Here is a 22,710-nt window from a genome sequence, read left to right as displayed (position 1 = left end):
GTATTTTACAATTCTTTAAGTCACTGCCTGTATTTTGTTGTCAGTAATTCATTTAACCATTTTACCAAGAACTTACTGCAAGCTTTGCAAAATTCTCAGAGCTGGAGAATATGGATGAAATAGTATTACAGTCGTCAAAGAAGAAATAAAAGGAAGGGATAAGGAGTCTAGAAATGTTATTTCTTAGACTACCTGCCAAGTACTAGTACATTAGGCACTTTTTAAAACTGCATTTGGTTACTATCCTAGATTGCCCGTGGTTAATCTGAAACACACCTCCATCAACACCACCACCACCTTACTTATGCTGTTTAAGGCTGGAAACCACATTTCCCAAAGCCCTCCCTCTCACCTTTTCTGTCTATGGTTCCATGTCAATAATCTCAGATTTGAAACATTTAAGTGAAGGCCATTTTACTGAGGAGGTCATGGGAGTCAGATGCTTATTAGTTTTTTTACATGCTGCAGCCTTCTAGACCTTTCCATTAGCTCCCACTTCATGGTCCTGGCAGGCTTTGCAGACATCCCCCACAAATTCTCATTTTTCTCACCCACTCAACAGTGTTCTTCAGGCTGAGAGCTTCACTGTCAAATTCTCTGACCTGTTGTTAGCTCCTACCAACCTACTCAGTGCTTCAGGATAGAAATTTCACTGACACTTTCTCTGATGTTCAGCAGAACCCTCTGACACATGGTGAAAGTTTTCTTGACATCTACAGACCCAGCTAGCTATACCAACAGTGGTATAAGTCTCTAATTCTCCACAGAGTAAATTCCATTTTCCTGACCAAACTGTCAGCCACTAAGCTGCTAAAAGCATGAGGACCCTGTGATTCTGGCCCAGGGACAAATGCCAGGAATAATCACTGTAATCTTGCCTAGAAAGGCAGCATAATGAAGTACTTGAAAGTATGGCCTCAGAAGCTACCTTAGTTTGATTCCTAGCTCTATGCCCTTAGAAGCTGTATGTCCTTAGGCAAGTTACTTATATGCTTTGCCTCAGTTTCTCAACTATAAAACGGCAATGGCATTAGTAACTACCTCATAGCATAGTAATGACAATTAATATAAAATACAAAGTACATAATAGAAAATGGTTAAGTAAAAATATATTTTTCAATTCTTTTTCTTCTTTAGACTTAGTCTTCCTATTTGTGCCCAGTAATAAAACAGAAAATATGGTTACTGAGACACTGAAATACTGAAGATGGGATATTTGTGAATCAATCTCAGATGATATTACAAAGTTATTTTCCTGGAGCAGGAAACAATATGTGAAGGATTTTCTAAAAGCAGATCATTCTTCTTTTACTTATAAATACTTTAATATTTCCATGTTTCTTGAACTATGCCCATATTACTTTTCCATGACTCATTGATTACTTTTTTTATTTTTTGTTTGACAGATACATCAAAAGAAATGTCAGATAATCAAAGTTCAAAATATGTACCCTTATAATAAAGATAGATTCAGGGCAAGTGAATTGGGCTGGAGTAGGGTTTTTTTGGGAGGAAAGTCAAAGGAGACTTCATACTTTTGAATTTCTTATGACAAAAAAGTATTCACGTATTACTTTCATAGTTAAAACTTAACTTAAAAGTAATTCCAACATGCAGAATAAATTTTTTAAATGGTGGTAAGCTAACAATTAAATATGAGATAACATGAAAATATGAATCCGAGAGAAATCTCCATGTTTGTACAGGAGGAATATTTTCTGAAAATACAGTATTTTCATTCTTTCAAACTTAAAAATAGCTATTTGACACTTTATTTTTAAACACCAGATCTTTAGTGCTATCATTTTTTTCAAGTAACTTTTATGGCTAATCTTTTATCATCTTTGGGTAGAAAAAAATTAGAAAGAAAAGTAACACTGGGACTACTTACTTTGAAAAGCATCTATATCTTATGGGATTTACTGTCTCAAAATATGCTGTATTTGTTCAGATTTCTATAAATCCTTATTAAGGAAATCAGAGTAGAGTAAAATGAAAAATGACTTTCCCCAATATCTAAAAAATAAAAATGTAGTAAGGTTTGCTGAAGTGTTCTATTTCCCAATGCACTCTCTGGCCTATGATAAATGGAAACTGCCTGTCAGCAGGAAAAAGTGGATGCCATTCTTCTAATAGCAGCCATATTTGGCACAAAGGCAGTAGAGCACAAATTTGAGTCTATGGCCCCATCTCTCTTAACACTGATCAAACCAAACGAACAAATCAAAAAGATATTTGCTGCTTAATCAGAAAAGCTGAGATGCAATAAGCCAAATGTTTTAGGTAGATTTAGAGTAACTGGTTAGGAAACAAAAACCACTATTTACTTCTCCATCCTCATTGCCAATACCAAAGCATATGCTCTTTTTTTTCTATACCAAGTTTCACAGTATTCACAGTTTTGAGGGAAAAAAACAAACCAACATAGAACAGTAAAATAAACATATACTGGTGGCTAATATATACATTTACTGTGAGTGTATAGATTTGCTGTTTCTACTTTTTTTTTTAATATCAATTTCCTCAAGGTAGAATAACCTTCAAACATTTATATTCACTTCTACACTATTGTACTGTGACTGAAAGGAACGACACGATGCTCTTGTACAAGCTTGGGGTGGGGGAAACACATCGCACTCAATTGAAAGTGCAAAGAAAAGGAGTGTTGAATCTTATACTTGATGTGAACAAACTCGGTATACAAATTAGTAAGTGGATATATGCCTGTCTTACCATAGATAACACTATGCTACAGAAAGACACACAAACCTTCTGGTATCACATTCCCGACTATGCTACCTAAAAACAAAATGTTTTACAACTCCATTTGTACCTCAACTAAATCTTTTCTACAGACCTTAAAAAACAAACAAAACAAAAAAAGCCCACAATTTCTTAATTCGGGCTGAGTTTATGTCCTATTCTGCTTGCTACCTATAAGATTATAGATAGGTTACTCAAGCTTTGTGTGTCTGTTTCATTTTGAGTAAAACGAATGTCATAATAGCCAAATACTAACTTATTTTTTAAAAGGGGGAGTAGGCTGGAGAATTAGTACAGTGTCTGGCATATGATGAGTCTTCAAAAAAATGTTAGGTATTATTACTATTAAACAATCTTAGATAAAGGTAGAATAATCCCTTACGTCCTCTTCTGACTTAATCCTTTGAAGAAAGTAATGAAGTAAAATATCCAATGATCAAATAGTATGAAAAAAGACAAAATAATAGAATGGTTGGGTTTATTAGCAATATGGATAAACAGAAGTTAAATTAACAGTAGCAACATACCAAGATTTACTCAAATATTCCAACATGGAAATCCTTTCCTTCCTCCTTTACTACCATCATGATGTTACATAAAGATATAAAGTATAAAAACTGAGAAAGTAATAGCAGGGGGAAGAAAATCTGTTCAATAAAAATGGGACTTCAATCTATGGCAGCCATGATCATTTTATATTTTTGATGGTTCTTAGGCAACTCTACAGAGACAGTTCTTAAAAAAAAAAAGATTAAAGTGCTATAAACACTTAATCATAAAGTCTGAATTTTCAAAAATACAATTATTCTAACAATACCAATTCGCATATCTCACAAAATAAATTTTTGAAACAAGAAAAAAAAATCATTTTTACTGGCATGAAACAGCCCAAACTATTTTTCTAAAAATTGTGCTAGTACTATAACCTAAAGGAACTTAAAGTTAATAGAAATGGATAGAAAGTTGTCAGATCATTTATCATTTTAATAGTTTTATTAAGTGAAATATTATTTTGAAATGAGAAATAAAAGCTTAGGATATATGTCACGAATTCCCTATGTGACAAAGGTAAATTTTCTTTAAAATTTTGATAGGGCAATATGACTATTGTGAAATGAGGTACATTTTGATCAATAATGGCAGGAAAAATAAAAACTAAGAAAAGCAAGAATTATTTTAAGAAATTTAAGAATAGAATATTCCAAAATGTATGTACTAAAATAAAAAGTATAAGTAGGAATATACTAGGAACAACAATTGTTTAAAAAATTAAACAAAGGGAGATATAAATCAGTTATTTATTGTGAAAGATACTTGGTTATACAAATGAGTTGGCAGTTAGGTACCTGGATTCCCTTAATTAACAGTATTCTAAGAAAAGAAAGTAGACCACCTCATTTTTAACCATGCTAATATTTTAAAATGTTAATACAACTCTGAAACAGAAATGATAAGATAAAAAATTAAGGTAACAATAAGAACTCAGCCTAAATGATAAGATCAAGATCAAGATGATTCAATCACTCTCTTCTGCATCTCTCATTCTTACATTCCTCGATCAGGTACCTGACCAACTGAACATGCTCATCAAAGGTTTTCTGAATTGCTGTATGGATTCATGGGGGAAAGGGAGGAAAGAAGGAAGGAAAAGAGTAAAAGTAATAATCATAAATATTATCTAGATAGCTATTTTCAAATTTTAGTCTGCATAAAGAATATCACCTAAGAAATCTGCTCAACCCCCCCAAAAAAAAAAAAAAAGAAATCTGCTCAACCCAACCCCTAATTCTAATTCATTAGCTCTAGGATGATTCCAACAAACACCGTAGATGATCCTGATGCAAGTTAATTCACGGCCTCCAGAACTCCAGAACATTTGCAAAGCTGGTGGTACCCAGGGCTCTATGGTAAAATTAAAAATTAGTCTAAAATACATTGCTTTTGATAAGTTGGGGGAAAAGTTAATCATTTTTCTAAACAGTAGTGCTTCTCAGATCTTCAATATGTATTTGAATTCCCTTAAGAGAGAAAATAATCATACCATATTTCCTAAAATTACTAGCTATGGAATCCTTTTTTGTTTTACCCACCCATAGCTTCAAGAAGACTAAGACTTTCACACAAGAAAACTAGAGACAAAGAATAAGGTAAAAAGAAATGGACTAAATTAGAAAATTTAAAAGCTTCCTTTTATTTCTAGGCTGGAAGAGCAAACAAGTAAATTAGAAAAATATGGGATCTTCTTTCATCCTAAGTAATACTAAGCTAGGGATTATACTAGGTATGAAATTTCCCCTCTATATATAACTTCAAAGTTAAGATAAAAACACTGGTCCTAAAGATGTCTTTAAACAATAAAGAAAAAAATGTTTCATAAAAGGATAATCTTTGCTAGCATAGACACATGAAGTAAAAACTGTTCTTCTCTAAGATCACAGTAGCTGCAGATATTGGCATCGAAGATACAGAAAACATATTAGAAATAGAAATAAGCAGCCTTACTTAAAGAATGAAAATTCTCTTCAGTTCATTTATAAACCTAATATATTTGTGAGACCTTAAAGAATGTTTTAAACTAGAGGGAATTATAAATAAAACAATTTCAAGGTCATCAATTTAGAGCACTGAAAATCAACTATTTAAATTTATCTTAGAGACAATTTCCACATCTGTATCAATTCCAAATAAACCCATAACCCAAAACTGAATGAAATACTCTAGATGACTTCTCTTAAATAAGAGATCTTAAGTGATTAAATATGATTACTACAGATTAAAGAGATTTTTTTGAGAAAGTTGTTACTTTAAGGAAAAAAGCAAAAACTTTCAAAGTTAAATAGGCAACAAAACAAAGGATGACAACTAACCCTAAAAATATCTTTATTTCCTTCAGGGGGAGGCAGATTTTTTGAAAAGAGTCTGATGTGAAAAAAATAAAAAATAAAAAAATAAGAAAACAAGAAAAAAAAAAGAAAAGAGTCTGATGTAGTTCAAGGTAAAAAAAAAAAAAAATGCCTCCTCTAAGAATTTGTAACTGCAAGCCAGTCTTCACAAGTCTGGGGCAGAAATTCACACCACGTGCATAATGGAAAAAGACACACACACCAAATTTATTTAAAATGGTCTTAGGTTGGTAGACTTCCCAGGTAATAACAAATATAAATGACCTCTGGAAGAAACTGCTTAAACTCTAATCTCAAAAAAATTTTAATGACAAACTAACAATCTCACAGAAAAACTAGAAAAGAGTGGCATTTACATTTCCTAGAAGAGAAAATGCAACTTACCAAAATTTATAGCTATTCAAGGTTGTTAGTATTGAAGGAAATGCAAAATAAAATGATACACTGTTACATGTTATCACATTGGAAAGCATTAAAATATTGGACACAATAAATTTGGGGGGCAACAGTTAGATTATTCATTGTTCTGAATGTAAACTGGTTTGGAACACACTGGAAATACCTAGCAAAACTGAAGATACACAACCCGAAAACTAAGCAAATAAACACCTTGATATATACCCTACCTCCTTGTTACCATGCTTCAGGAAACATTTTCAAAAATATTTAAAACAGAATTGTTTACAAAAGGAAAAAAAATATAGAAGCAAAACTGCCAATCTACAGAATATATGATCTACAGAATATATAGTTTTTAATTTAAAAAAACACACATTAGTGAATATAAATGAATTATAACTACACAGACCATATGAGTCAGATTTATGAGTCAAATCAATATAATATTGGTTAAAGTATCAAATAACAAAAGGGAAAAGTCTGACTCCATTTGTACAACATTCAAAACCTACAGAACTATGTATTACTTATGAATACACATATCTGGAGAGTAATTATTAAAAAAAAAAAGAAGAAGAAGAAGAGAATGACAAATATATAGTGGAGGATGAAGGTGACCTCTGTGCTAGATAGATGCAGTGTGACTACCAAGGATTCACATGGGACATCAAAGCCTGTGGTAATGTTCAATTTTTGAAGCAGGTCAATGGAGACAGTGGGTATTCATGATTATTATGCTTTAAGTTGAACACAGAAAACATAAATTCTCAGGTATGTATGCTGTCCTTCATAATGTAAAACAATAAACTCTTAAGAATGACCAATAGCAATATTCTGGTTTCTTTCTTTGACTCCTGAGTATTTGTTCACGCTTTATCTTTCTCACCTCATAAATTCTGGCCTCAGAATTTTGTGATGATTATGATAAATGGAGAAAAAATTACCGTGTTTCTTATTGGAATCTTCTTGGGTTCTGGAGGCATATCCTGTGGAACAAATTTCACTGGTTCCTTAATCTGCCTCCTTGATCGTTTGGTCCCATCTGGTAAGGTTTCCATGGCCATGTCTGCTTCCATGTCACTGCTCCCTGCCTGGTCACATTCTGAACACTGCCTACATAAAAATATATATATAAGTTCATACATTTATTTTTATCTTCTACCATTAGCTATGGTTTCTATTAAAATAAAATTCAGGTATACGTGAAAAATATATAAAAATATATACAAGTATGTGTGACCACAGAATATACAATGACTACATACAGAAAAGCACATACACTTCTATAAGACAATAATAAATATAAAAAGCAATTCCATGTGTCCCTGTATCATAAACACACATGCAATAATGCTACATGTTTAAATGAACCAACATAAGAGATGCAGCACTGATGGCAGAGTCCAAAGCAATGGAAATCTGTCTCTCCGCCTGGAAACTGACAGCATTGGCAGAATCTGTTTGATGCAATTATTCTGGAATTCTGGATTCTACTAAAGGCTTACGACTTGCAAGGAAAGACTTGCAGAGGTTGTAAACTGTCATTAATTTCCGTCATTTTCAGCTCTCAGCAGTCACAGCTACCCATTCTCCAACCAAGCCTCATGGCAGGCAGCTGTGCATATGCTCCTGCAGTAACTTACATACAGCTCTTAGGAGCCACAATGGGCAAAACCAACCATGTCCTCCAAATATTGAGGAGCCTGTATCTCTGCCTCTCTGTGTGTGTGTGTCTCTCATGAATAAATAAATAAAAATCTTTAAAAGAAAATAAAGTGTGTGAGAAATTAGACAGTCCTAGACATACAAAAGCTGGGGGAGTTTGATACCACCAGACTCGTCCCACAAGAAAGGTTCAAGAAAGTCTTGCACGGTGAAAAAAAAGGACACTAGACAGTAACTCAGAGTCCATTATGGAGAAATAAAGATCTCAACAAAGGTTAATACATGATCAATTATAAAAGCTAGTATTATTATAACAATGGATTGAAACTCCATTTCTTGTTTTTTACCTGATGTAAGAGACTAATACATTAAAAAAATAATACCTTAAAAGCTAATATTACTATAACTGCTTCTTAAGTCTACATTCATGTTGAAGAAGGATTTAAATAAGATATAGAGGGGTGCCTGGGTGGTTTAGTCAGTTAAGCAACTGACTCTTGATTTCAGCTCAAATCATGCTCTCAGTCTCAACCCTGCCATCAGACTCTGCAATGAGCATGGCGCCTACTTAAGATTCTCTCTCTTTCTCCTTCCCCCACCCTCTGCACTGGCTCACACTCCTCTCTTTTAAAAGCGCAAATAAATAAATAAGATACAGAAAGCATTTAGATGACTAATAAGCACATGAAAAGATGCTAAACATTATTAATCATTAGAAAAATGAAAATCAAAACCACAATGAGATACTACCTAGCATGCAATAGGATAACTATTATCAAAATAAAAACAGAAAATAGTGTTTGCAAGATATAGAGAAATTGGAAAACTGTGCACTGCTGATGGGAATGTAAAACAGTACAGCTGCTTTGGAAAGCAATATGGTGGTTCCTCAAAAATTTAAAAATAGAATTACCAAATAATCCATTCTCAAAGAAATATCTGTATACCAAAGTTCATAACTGCATGGTTCACAACAGCTAATTATGGGAGCAACCCCAGTAACCACTAACATATAAACGGATAAGTAAAATATGTACACATACAACGGACTATTACCCAGCTAAAAAAAGAAAATTCTGCAATATGCCGTGACATGGATGAACTTGAAGACATTACTCTAAGTGAAAGAAGCCAGTCACTAAAAAGACAAATACTGTATGATTCCACTTACAGGAGGTACTTAAGAATACTTAAAATTAGAGACAGAAAGTGGAATGGTGGTTGCCAGGGGCTGGAGGGGAGGAAGGAATGGGGAGTTACTTTTTAATATGTAGATAGCTTCAATTTTTACAAGATGAAAAATGCTATAGGGAAAGATTATTATTGTATTTAATACAATAATAATTATTAATGTATTTAATACCACTGAACTATACCACTTAAAAATGATTAAGATGGGGGACACCTGGGTGGCTCAGCAGTTGAGCACCTGCCTTCGGTCCAGGGCATGATCCTGGAGTCCCAAGATTGAGTCTCGTATCGGGCTCCCTGCATGGAGCCTGCTTCTCTGCCTATGTCTCTGCCTCTCTCTGTGTCTCTGCCTATGTCTCTGCCTCTCTCTGTGTCTCTCATGAATAAATAAATAAAATCTTAAAAAAAAAAGATTAAGATGGTATATTTTATATTATACATATTTCACCACAATAAAATGTTTGGACATTAGAATTAAACACTGAAACTTCAGTCTGACTGTCCAACAGAACTTTACATTAGAATAATCCATAACTGCAGTAGCCAATACAGCAGCCACTAGCTATATATAGCTATGGAGCACTTATAACATGTCTAATATGATTGAGGAACCGATTTTTAAATTTTCATTTTAATCAATTTAAATTCAAGTAGTCGCAAATATCTAGTGGCTAACACAGCAAAAGTCTACAAAAAGATTTTTAAAATCTTGATTTTGCCAATTATAAATGCCCATTTAAAAATTCACGAGAAACTGTTAAAAGCAAAGTTTTTTTATACATTTTCTGCAAATTTAACCAACTGAGCCACCCAGGGACCCCATTTTCTGCAAATTTAAAAGAATGATCAGAAAGTAATTCTTTAAAAGTCTAACTTATAGTGCTATCTTTATAAAAATGGTCATAATAGATAAAATTATGTTTGATATTTAGTTTACGTATAAGTACCCTTAGTTTATATCAGTATCCTTGAATGCATCTTAGAATTCTCTCACCAAGCATTGTCAAAAATTTCTTGTCATTTGAAGTCATACTGCATCAAAATTCACAATTCTCTCTCCTTAATACAGTAAATATTATCAAACTAATATTTATTAAGTGACAGCTTTAAATTTTGAAATCCAGTAACAGAGTTAAATACAACATGCCATTGTGTTACTAAGGCATATGCATTAATTGCTAAAATGCAAACTAATGTTTAAGGCTTTAATTTTAATATCTAAAAATTTTGATTCATTTAAGCAAAAGTGATGAGTAAAAATTTTAACACTAAAAAAATGACCAATGAGGAAAACACAAGGAAGTAATTTATCGTGTGTTACTTAAAATTTTTTATATGTCTATTACTAGAACAACCAAGTACTTTATTCCTTGGATTCATAGACTGTCATCAAAATTTAAATACAGGGGCACCTGGGTGACTGGGTCAGTTGAGTGTCCAACTCTTGGTTTTAGCCTAGGTTGTGATCTTATAGGCAGTGAGATGGAGCCCATGTTGGGCTCTGCTCTCAATGAGGAATCTGCTTGAAAATTCTTTCCCTCTGCCCTTCCCCCTCCTCTGCTCGCACACTCTCTTCTCTAAAATATACATATATATATAAATCTTTTTTTATATATAAATTTTTTATTGGTGTTCAATTTGTCAACATATAGAATAACACCCAGCACTCATCCTGTCAAGTGCCCACCTCAGTGCCTGTCACCCAGTCTCCCCCACCCCCCACCCACCTCCCCTTCCACCACCCTTAGTTCGTTTCCCAGAGTTAGGAGTCTTTCATGTTCTGTACAAATCTTCTTTTAAAAAAATTAAAATACAGGGATCCCTGGGTGGCGCAGCGGTTTGGCGCCTGCCTTTAGCCCAGGGCGCGATCCTGGAGACCCGGGATCGAATCCCACGTCAGGCTCCTGGTGCATGGAGCCTGCTTCTCCCTCTGCCTGTGTCTCTGCGCCTCTCTCTCTCTGTGTGTGTGTGACTATCATAAATAAATAAAAAAAAAATTTAAAAAAAAAAATTAAAATACAAATAAAGTGTAATATACCAAATTGCTACTGTTTGTCCCATATGAAGGATTAAAACTAGTATGAGAAGCAAACACCTAGCCGTATTCCTAATCAAAATAATGAGTATATTTTGAAACAATCTATTGGCAATCCTAAATTGTGAAAACCCCACAAATGTTAGATATTGTTAGTGAATAATAACAAATACAACAAACATCAAAACAGAAATGCCAATAGAAAGATATCAAATTATATCACAGAAAAGGAATAATTCCTTGTCTTTACAGATCATAACCTTAATATTATCATTTCTATCAGTTGAAGTAAAATGTAATATTTCTTAGTTCTAATTCATTTTTTAAAAGATTTTATTAATTTATTTAACAGAGAGATCGCACACAAGAAGGGGGAGTGGCAGAGGGAGAGGGAGAAGCAGGCTCCCTGCTGAGCAAGGAGCCAAATGTTGGGCTCAATCCTAGGGACTCTTGGGATCATGACCTGAGCCAAAGGCAGATGCTTAACAGACTGAGGCACCCAGTCGCTCCCAGTTCCAATTCATTTGGGATATAGAAACAAGTATCTTTTTAGGAATTATTGTTTTGGCTTTTTTTTTTCACTGATTTTTTTCTTTCCTTTTGTTTCTCATTTTGTAACAATAACCCTTGTCATGATATTCTCTAATTTCTCATGTTCATTCTCATCCCCACCAAAAGTAATATAATACATTTAGGTGACAGTAGAATTGTTATTCCCTAAACTCCACAAAACACTGAACAAGCAAAATCCAAACAAAATGTTACCAACAATACAGAAATGCATCTATTTGTTTCAAAACAACTGCCATGTGAGTTATAGTACAAAGTCCATACAAATGGGACACACTACTTAAAACTTTTTCAACAATCTATTAAGTACTCTAGTCTCTATCTTTTATGTGTCATTTAAGATATGAAAAAGCATCTCTATTACATTAATCAGTACACAAGGTGCTAGGCATAATAATTTAGGATAAAGCTATGGCTTGTTCAATTCAGTAGGATTAAGTAATGTTTAGGGGTAAAGTCAAAAATACCTTTCCTAATGTGGCTTCACCTGGCTTCTTCTAATAACCCACTAAGCTGCTATCCTGTATATTTAATCTTGTGTATTTTTTACTTAACATAGGCTACTAAGAGAACAGAATCCTTTTAATTTATAATTATCACACAAAATGCTAAAAATAATCTTAAGTAATCAAAATATTCAATTAATTAAAAAGGAATTTTTAAAGTATTAGTAATAAAAATTCTCATCAGGAACTTATGCAAAAGATGTTTTTCTCATTTGCTATACCTTCTTCATCTCCTATACCATACACTGCATCTTATGTGCACAAGCAGGTTTAAAGTTTTTCAATTGCTAAAGAAAAACAATTCCATTGCATAATAATGCTAAGACAAGGAGGAATACTAATTCAGTTTATAGAAAATTTTACCTGCATATGTTAGAGAAAAAAAGGATTTTATGAATCCTTAAATGCAATAAATTCAATGATACTATCTCTCTCAAATATTATACATAATTCATGTTTTGCTTTTTTTTCTTTATAAATTACTTCTTTCAGTCTTCAAAGATTCCGTAACAGTCTGTTTTTTTTCTTCCTTATCTCTAAGTTTTTTCCATTTTTTCCCTCTTTTTAAAGGAAAATCTTCATAGGTCCCCATATAAAACGTAATTAGTAAAATACAAATCAAAACTACAATGAGATATCATCTCAAACCCATCAGAATGGCTGTCATCAAAAAGACAAGAAATAACAATTGTTGGAGAAGATGCGGAAAAAAGGGAATGCTCATACGCTGTTGGCAGGAAATGTGCAGCCACTATGAAAACTACCGTGGAAGTTCTTCAAAAAAATTAAAAATAGGGCACACCTGCATAGCTTAGTCAGTTGGGCATCTGACTCTTAGTTTTGGCTTGGGTCATGATCTCTGGGTCATGGGTTCAGCTCCAAGTCAGGCTCTGAGCTCAGAACAGAGTCTGCTTGGGATTCCATCTCTCCCTCTACCCCTCCATCCACTTGCGTCTCTCTCTCTAAAATAAATAAATCTTATAAAACAAAAAGATTAAAAATAGAACTACCATATGATCCAACAATTCCACTTCTGAGTATACATCCAAAGGAAACAAAAATCACTTGCTTGAAAAGATATCTATACCCCCATGTCCATGCATCATTATTTATAATAGCAAAAACATGGAAATATCCTATGTCCATCAATGAATTAATAAAGAAAATGTGGTATAGATATATAATGGAATATTATTCAGCCATAAAAAGAAGGAAATACTAGCCATCTGCAACAGCATGGATGGACCTCGAAGGACTTATGCTAAACAAGTCAAAAGTAAATATTCAATGATCTCACTTATATGTGGAGTATTTTTTTAACCCACAAATTTATAAATAATATAGAGTAGAAATTGGTGGTGGCCAGAGGCCAGGGTGGGGGAGGTGGAGGGTGGATGGGTGGTGATGCAAAAGGGGTGAAGGTGATCAAAAGTTATGAACTTCCAGTTAAAACATAAATATGTCCTTAAAAATAAATAATTTAAAAAGGGAGGGGTGCCTGGGTGCCTCAGTCAGTTAAGCACCCAATTCTTGATTTCAGCTCAAGTCATGATCTCAGGGTTGTGAGATGGAGCTCCAAAGCGGGCTCTGCACTGGGCGTGGAGCCTGCTTAAGTTTCTCTCTCTCTCCCTCTCCCTCTGCCCCTTCTCCCACTCTCTCTCCCAAAAATAAAGAAGAAAATCAATAAATCCTGGGGATGTACCACACAACATGGTGACTATAGTTAATAATAGTGTATAGTGTACTTGAAAGTTGTTAAGAGAATTCTTAAAGATTTTATTTATCTGAGAGAGAAAGAGAGAATGCAAGCAAGGGTGCACTGTGCTTGTGCCATAGGAGTGGCACAAGCAAGCTAAGTCCACACTGAGTGTGGAGCCATACCTGGGGCTCCATCCCAGGACCTGAAATCATGACCTGCATGAAATCAAGAGTTGGCCACTTAACCAACTAAGCCACCCAGGCTTCCCTAAGAGACTAGATCTTAAAAGTCCTTATTAGAAGAAAAAAAAAACATTTAACTATGGGTTGCTATGGATGTCAACTAAACTTACTGTGATAATCATTTCACAATAGATACATTTATCAAATAATTATGTTTTACACCTAAAAGTAATACAAGGTTATATGTCAATTATGTCTCAATAAAATGAAAAAGAGTTCATGGAGGAAGGGGAGAATAAATTATTAAGAAAAACAGGGGGAGAAACTTGTAAATTATTTACTGAAGGATTTGTGCTATAGATTTTCTTTTATCTTAAAAAAATAAACCAAGGTATTTCCAAAGAATAAAGGAATAATAAATATCACTCAATTATCTGTCAAATAATACTCTTCAGAATAATTGTGGTTTTTTTCAGAATATTCTCTAATTAGAAAAGGCAAGACAAATTCTGATCAGATGGGTGATGGAAACATAAGAATTCTCAAAAATTAAAAGAATTATTTCTTATTTGAGCTACTCTAATAAACCAAACCCTTACTATTTATTTATACTCTATCAAGCTTGTCTTAGAAGAATGTAAGGCAGTGTGCAACATCATATATTAAAAATAAACAAAACAAAATAACATAAACTAAGAAAAAATACAGTTCAAACAAGAGAAGTAAGTACAAGCAAAATGAAGCCTAGATTATACCATCACTAGCCTATCCCTTGCCAAATTTCTCACACACCTAGCATTTAATCTGATTTGCCCATTTTTTAAAAAAGATTCTATGTATTTATTCATGAAAGACAGAGACAGAAAGAGAAGCAGAGACATAGGCAAAGGGAGAAGAAGGTTCCATGCAGGGGGCCCAACGCAGGACTCGATCCCAGGACTCCAGGATCATGCCTTGAGCTGAAGGCAGACACTCAACCGTGAGCCACCCAGATGTCCCTGATTTGCCCATTCTTAATTCAACCTAAGAAGTCCCTGGATTTTTCCCTCTCCTGCTCTTGGACTGAGAACTATTGAAGAAAAATTAATCACATTTATTAAACTAATTTACCAAACATTCTTGGCATATAGCCTCAGCAAGTCATCCATGATTTTTTTTTTCCATAGTAAGTACTGGAAACTATGTCCTATCTTCTTAAGCCCCCATCACCATCCCACCCTTTCCACAAACTACTTCCATTTCACTGAAAAGTCAGAGCTGTCTGATATGAACTTACTCAACCTCCCTACTCTCCATCAATAACTACTTCTGCATCTTTATTCTTTCCTGTCTCATATCTTTCCTGTCATGTTTTATATCAGTCCAAAATAAGCAGTAAACTATTATGGTATAGACGAAACAGAAAGCATCCAGATCTCAAACCAGTATCTCCCAAAAGCAGTGCTGATACTGGGGAGAAAAAAAAAAAAGGCTGGACAGGAGGTGCTTAGAAAGTTCTATCAAGCAGAACATGCACATAGCATAAAGACAGCAAAAGGAGTAACTGGTGACATTCAGAAATGTGTACCAGTAGGCTCTGTATAAATATAAGCCAATAACAGGCCTAGTCAAGAGATAAGGATCCAGGAGCCCTTTCCCTCAGAGGAAAGGACCTTTCTAAGATCTTTTTTCCTAAGAAAAAGAATGAGAAGAACTAAATGGAAACTAAGCAGAGGTTAGGCAGTGGTGTGCCAGTAAATATCTAACACTTAACCATCTATGGGAAAAAGTTGTGTAGCATTTGCCAATTTCTGCAGTATGACTACTACTAACCATAATCAATTTCAAATTACCAACATGGCATCAGAGAATGCAGAATGGGGAAAAGATCCATAGTAGCACACCATTACACAGTTTTTCTACCATACATATATAATAGACTTAGGCAAAGAGCACAGGTAATATAAAATAATTGGAAGTGAAATTGCTTTAGTATTTATTATCTTTAACTTCAAACATAAGCTGAAAATGTTAAAAAGCAAAAAGTGTCTCTCACATTTGAGATACACTAAAGAAAACTATAATTCTATAAAACTTACTCTAAAACTAATATATTCAATTAACTGCTAAGCAAAACTAAGTTGATTTGAGAGGTCAAAAGAATTCTAATCAAGATACTAAAGACTTCACTTTACCACAGTATTAACTTCTTTTATTTTAAAACACTATAGCCAATGTATAGGACCCTAAGTGGTTTTAGGTCTTTTGAGGAGCGCTTTCCCTGAAACATTCCAGGCAAGACAGTTCATGTGAAGTTCTTCAAGGAATTTACATACTGGAAATCGGAGCTCTGTAGGAAGAGCAATATTAGAAAAGTTCATAATCTCATTTAAGGAGAGAACTGCATATCTCCATGTCAAAGATCATGACAAAGCACCCTGGCCCTGGAGACTACCAAACTGGCTTTTTTGCCCACCTGTATGTAGGGCACCTGGCTAGCACAGCTGGTTGGGAGTCTGACTCATGGTTTCAGCTGAGGTTGTGATCTCAGGGTCATAGGATCAAGTACTGCATTGAGCTCCAAACGCCAACAGAGTCTGCTTAAAGACTCTTTCCTTCTCCTTCTGCCCCTCCCCCAAGCCGTGCATGCAACATGCTCACTCTCTCTCTCTCAAATAAATAAATCTTAAAAAAGAAAAAAAACACCTAGGATGCTTACTAACACTGCTGGCATTCTAATAACCCACAGCATTTTCTTAGTAAATTCTGGTTTCAAAAGCAAATAATATCAAAAAAAAAAAAAAAGTATACACACACACACGCACACACACTCCATTATACTTGTAAAGAGCAGACTGGTAGGGCTGTCTCAAGACGAACTGATAAAAAAAAAAAAAAAACACCATGAAAAAGCAATTCTGTGAAAATGGTGAAGAATGTGAGCTGCCTAATAAAACGAACAGAGAATGCTTTACAAGATAAAACAATGAGGTCAGAAAACATGCTTAATGTGTTTGACAAACACATAGCTTTACATATAAATTACCATTTTAAGAACCTGGGGTTTACTCTTTTCTAAAACTAGAAAGGGGGCAGCCCAGGTGGCTCAGCGGTTTAGCACCACCTTTGGCCCAGGGCGTGATCCTGAAGACCTGGGATCCAGGCCCATGTCGGGTTCCCTGCATGGAGCCTACTTCTCCCTCTGCCTGTGTCTCTGCCTTTCTCTCTCTCTCTCTACTATTACTAATGTAATACGCATGCTAATGAAAAAAATTTAGAAACGTATGCCAAATGTTTCTAGATTTGCAAAAAACAGTAAAATATAACTAACACAAACGAAAAATACCAAAAGTAAAGCCTTGGTGAAACTAATTAAAAATGTTAAATTGCAAATAAGTTTGAATATGGAGGCAAATTCCTGATAAAGTAAAAATTCCTATCTCAAAAAAAGCTATTACAGGTTTATTCATATATTATAGTAAATATTTATGACCGAAGTGCTCTCATCACAAATAAAGAAAATGAAAACTGTGAAGTCATGGTATGTTAATTAGCTTGATTACGGTGATTACTTCACACTATATATATATATATATATATATCAAATCATTAAGTTGTATACCATAAGTATATATAATTTTTAATTGTCAATTATACTTCAACAAATTTAGAAAAATATTTATAAAAATATCCATTAAAAATGTCCTAAGAACTTTACTATGAAGCAATACAATGTAACACTTCATCTTACACTGTTGAAACAGAGAGCAAACTAGTTCTATCATTAAAATCTCTTTCATTTTACTTACCAATAACTGTTCTTGGTCTTTCTTGGCATTCTTGTAAGAGGAGGGTCTAGACATCCCAGGTGATAATGGAGTTTACAGGTATCACACAATAAAAGAAGATGTTGATCATGGTTCTTCTTACAAATTCCACAACTTTGAATAAAGGCAGCAAATAAAGTATTAGAATATTAATTATCTTAGTGAGACAGTTATTCATAATATATTTTTAAAATTTCAAAATATCACCTTAACTTAAAATTTCTTCTGTTAAATCAAACGTTTTTTCATAAATATTATTAGTTCTAAATATTTTTGAGGCTACAAAAATAGCCAGATCTAGTATAAATATTGCTCTGGAGTCAAACCTTTCAGAGAAAGGCATATCTAAGATAGTATTCTCAACATCATCACTATCTTAATTTCAATTATCACTTAAAACTCATTTAATATTAACTTAATTATTCTGTAAATTATTAAACAAAAAACTTTTTCAAATTTTACTTCTTTAAAACTACAAAAAAAAATCAGTTTATTTTTTACCATTAATTATAAACCTTCCAAAGAATCTTGAACATGTAAACAAGCTACATTTATAAATAAGTATCTTTTCAAAATCTGACTTTGAGTCTTAAAAATATACCAATTGATATTTATTACAAAGAATGGGGCATTTTACTATTATTGTTACTGTTACTTGATTTTTGTTTGTTTTCAAGGAATCCAATTTTTCTTGTGCAAAAGGCAACTTAACTACTCCTGAGGGCACAAGGACCATGACCTAAAAATCTAAGAGTTTTTATATTGGGAACATAAAGAGTGAAGGAAAAGTTGTTGAGAATTTTTAAGAGCCATCCATCCGTGTACAAAAACAATGATATTTGAGTTTTTAAATTATCCTAGAAAAAAAATCACATAAATTCAACAACTAGTACTTGGTCTCAATATTGCTCAGAGTAAAAAAGGAAAATCACTTAAATACTTTTGAAACAAAAATGAACTGTATTGATAAGTCATAAGCACTGTGATATAAGTGATGGTCCCAAATGAACCAATTTTGTTTGGAAAAACTGGACTGAGAATGTACTAGTCTTCATGCTGTACACTAAAATACTAGCAGGTTTTTCCAACTATTCAAGGAAGTCATTTAGCATTACATATTGGAGGGAGCTTCCAACTAAGAATGGAAAGTAATTAGAGATTGATATTGTTGCTACTTCTGAGAAAGGAAGAAGTTGTGGGAAGAATACTTGTGTATTTACATAGCATATATAGGTATGCATGTGAATATACACACTTGTGTGTGTGTATATACATACATGCACACACACACACACATATACACACACACACACACACACACACACTAGCATCTTCTAACTTTCTCCACTTAACATGATCAATTACATTAAAAAAGATCCTACCCTATTCATATATGGAAAGAAGTCTTGGCTACGTAAAATTATTATATAATGGTGAACACTATAAACTCTTGAGACAGAAAAGTAAAAAACAAAAATACTTCTGGAAATAAAATTATTATAACTAAGCACAGAAAAAAAATATGGACAGATTCAAATCAAGAAATTATCTTTATTATCCACCACTGTATAAAAAGGCAGTAATTGAGACTGTATATGATACGTATCACTACCTAAAAACACATGCAAAGCTCAAAATTCATTAAAGTAAAATAATATATCAGTGCACATTAATATGATATATTAATTATTTAAGAACATGATCATCTACATTATTTAAAGTCAGTTTTTAATTTCCCAAAGAAGACTGTTCACTTTCCACAGAACTTTTGGATATATATTTCCACCTATTTAAAGGATATAAGTAATTTATCTTATTATTAAAAGAGGAGCAAAATCTCTTCTGTCATTCAACTTAAAAAGCATCTTTAATGAAGATATTCATAAAATGAATTTCAAATGCATTTAATGTAAGTTCTGGCATGGACTAATTCATTCACAACTATTTGAAGCATCTTGTTATTAAAGGTATGAGTTTAAAAATATACAATATCAATCTGTTATCATTTTATTACTTGCCTATAAAGTACTGCAGGAAGAATAGATGTCTTTTGTGTGCCTCCTTCTTTTTTACTTGGTTTTCTTTCCTTGGGTGCTCGCAAAATTGCCGGTATGTTCAACTTCTATTGATTTGAACAAATGCAGTTTATTTTGTTTTAAAGAAAAAATATAGAGCAACATTCTCCTCTATTTGCCACTCAGGTTAACTAAGTATGCTAGAATTGTGAGGGAGAAATGTTTTACCAGCTATTACACCAGCAAAAAGAATTAAAATGAGTTTCTGTCTTGCAGTTATTTCCATTAGAAACCCATAATTACATACTTCCATCAATTTTCAGTGAAATACTAAAACATCATGAAAATTAAACTTCTACTTTAGCTTTTAAAAGTGAAAGACAAGGACAAGCATTTAAGAGCTTAAAAAAACACACACACACAATACACTTGACAAAAAGAATATTGAAGCCGTTTATTTTCCTTAACATCCCAGCTACATTGGTGCTCCATAGGTTAATTACAAAAATTATCTTATTGGACCAAACTCTCCACAAAGTGAATGAGATTCTTTTTGGTTTTCTACTAATCTGTAGTATGCTGGCTTCTGAGACAGCAACCATCTATCAAACTCATTTCTCAGTGGCCCGGTGGGCCGGCATCTGTTCAACCAACTAGAAATAAATGTCATGCAAGTGGTACAAATGAATTCTACTTCTGTGTTATTTTGCATTTGCATAAGGAAATTTGTGAACTTCTATTAAAAGTCATTTAATAAATAAAAATGCCCTTTTATGGTAGATAATGTTTTACACTAAGTAGGAGATTCTTATGAGACTATCTTGCAAATCAAGCCAAAAGATAATGCTGGCTTGGCAAATAAAGTAATCATAGTCTTATACTCAATGTTAAATTATGTTCTCTAAATATAAAATGCCATAATCTTCCAAAAATCCATCAACAATCTATCAATAGGAAGAAAGGTCAATTCACCATAGGTGACTCCTCATTGTCACCTCTTAAATTGTTACTCATTATAACACAAGCCACATACTTCCTCTCCACAAAAGTAAGCACCTTCAAAGCTGGCATACCACAATACTTATCAGTATGTTATTACTTTCTAAAATATTAACTCTACACAAATTGTATGATAAACTTGACCTTTTATAAACTTCTGAAACAAGTACAATGAAAAAATATCTCCTTTGATAACCCTCCTTCACAAATAAGACTATTTTCATTGCGAAAGGACTACAGTGAGTCTCCATCATCCTTTTAAAATGAAACTATTACTTGAATAAATTTTTAATTTATGAATTATATACACAGTATTCCACCATTCAAAGAAATCTACTCGGCAAATGATTCTTCTTTTCAACACCAAGAACATTAACAGGCTAAAAATGTTCAAGTAGTAATTTCTTCATTACTACAATGACATCTACTGAAGGTGAGAAACTACACTTTAACATTAAAGTTTCAAAACCCATTATCTCTTACATAGCTCAAAACCAAATCAACACAAAAACAAATCTCTCTAGTTTGCCTTTTAAATTTTACATCTGGAAAAAAAGAACGAAATGTAATGCAAGAACAGGATAGGGAAAAAAAAATCTAACTGCTAAATTAGAGATAAGAAAAATTTGGTAGGATTAACTCATGCTTCAAATCTTAAGTTCACCACAAATGACAGGTCAATCAGTTAGAGCCAATGAAAAAATTTTGCAAATAAGATAGCTGTTGACACAACCAAATTAAGCTACAGGTTCTCAGCAGGCGCTTCCAATGCTCTAGATGTATTTCAGGCATTTATCATTACCCCAGAGGATTAGTTGGCCCTGATTAATCAGACAAAATTTTTTAGTTAGAAAAGTTGTATCAGAAATCTGGTCTTTGAAAATAATAAAGAAAATAAGCATAGGAAATAGCAATTGGAAAGAAACTAACCTGCCCTGTGATTCTGCCTAGTAAGGCCCATATTCCTTGCCCTTCACTTCGAAGTTTTCCATTCAGGTTTTGTAGTTCTTCTAAAGATTCACATAGCTACAATGTAAATTATCCAAATTAGTAAACCATTAAAATATAAAGTAAAACATGGGAAAATTTAAATAATTTATCAATAAGTATCCAAGAGTATTTGTATTGATAGTCCATATTTTTAATATATTTAAGTCACAATACCCTGAGATAAGGCTATCCAATTTTTAATAAGTGGCTTCAATAAGATTTAAGCATTTTGTTTTATGTTAGCATTTTTACTGATAATATCTATATTTATCATTCCATTATAAGTTTTCTACATAATTTCATACACATTCTGCTAATTAGTCCTTGAGTCTATCAAGATGGATTTCCACTATTTTCCCAATGAGAAAATTAAGGATCATAGATGGTCTGTGACTTAGCCAAGATCATACAATGAGCAAGAATCCCCAGGTCTTCTGAAATATAATCCCAGTACTCTTTTTCTTTCACTACAGTGTGGCTGATATTACCTCTTATTAATTTTTTATCATTTAAAACATTCTCTAATAATAAGTCAATGTCAGTTTTATATGCTTGTGTTACTTATTGCCTAAAATTTTAGCCACCTTTGCTTTTATAGGGTATTTCTTTTGATCTCCCTCATCATTACAAATGAAGAGATAGAATGGAAATTTAAATTGGGACTTCATCAAGATAAGAAGCTTCTGCACAGCAAAAGAAACAGTCAACAAAACTAAAAGACAACCCACAGAATGGGAGAAGATATTTGCAAATGACCTATCAGTAAAGGGCTAGTATCCAAGATCTATAAAGAACTGATTAAACTCAACAGCAAAGAAACAAACAATCCAATCATGAAATGGGCAAAAGACATGAACAGAAATCTCACAGAGGAAGACCTACACATGGCAAACAAGCATATGAGAAAATGCTCCGCATCACTTGCCATCAGGGAAATACAAATCAAAACTACAGTGTGATACCACCTCACACCAGTGAGAATGGGGA

General features: G+C 33.3%; 1 protein-coding gene across 2 annotated transcripts in view; it reads right to left on the bottom strand.

Moving 5' to 3' along the window:
* PHF14 (PHD finger protein 14) overlaps window positions 1-22,710 on the bottom strand; it is a 217,288-nt gene that overhangs the window by 126,204 nt on the left and 68,374 nt on the right. For both annotated transcript variants that reach the window (XM_055314889.1, XM_055314890.1), the window contains exons 11-14: window positions 21,664-21,759; window positions 19,738-19,841; window positions 17,702-17,833; window positions 7,010-7,178 (exon numbers count right to left, since the gene is read on the bottom strand). In XM_055314889.1, the coding sequence (XP_055170864.1) occupies window positions 7,010-7,178; window positions 17,702-17,833; window positions 19,738-19,841; window positions 21,664-21,759 (501 nt within the window). The remainder of the gene's footprint in view (window positions 1-7,009; window positions 7,179-17,701; window positions 17,834-19,737; window positions 19,842-21,663; window positions 21,760-22,710) is intronic.

The sequence above is a fragment of the Nyctereutes procyonoides genome, unplaced genomic scaffold (assembly GCF_905146905.1).
Source record: "Nyctereutes procyonoides isolate TBG_1078 unplaced genomic scaffold, NYPRO_anot_genome, whole genome shotgun sequence".
Taxonomy (NCBI): Eukaryota; Metazoa; Chordata; class Mammalia; order Carnivora; family Canidae; genus Nyctereutes; species Nyctereutes procyonoides.
The sequence above is the reverse complement of the archived record's forward strand: the minus strand, read 5'-3'. Positions and strand labels throughout refer to the sequence as shown.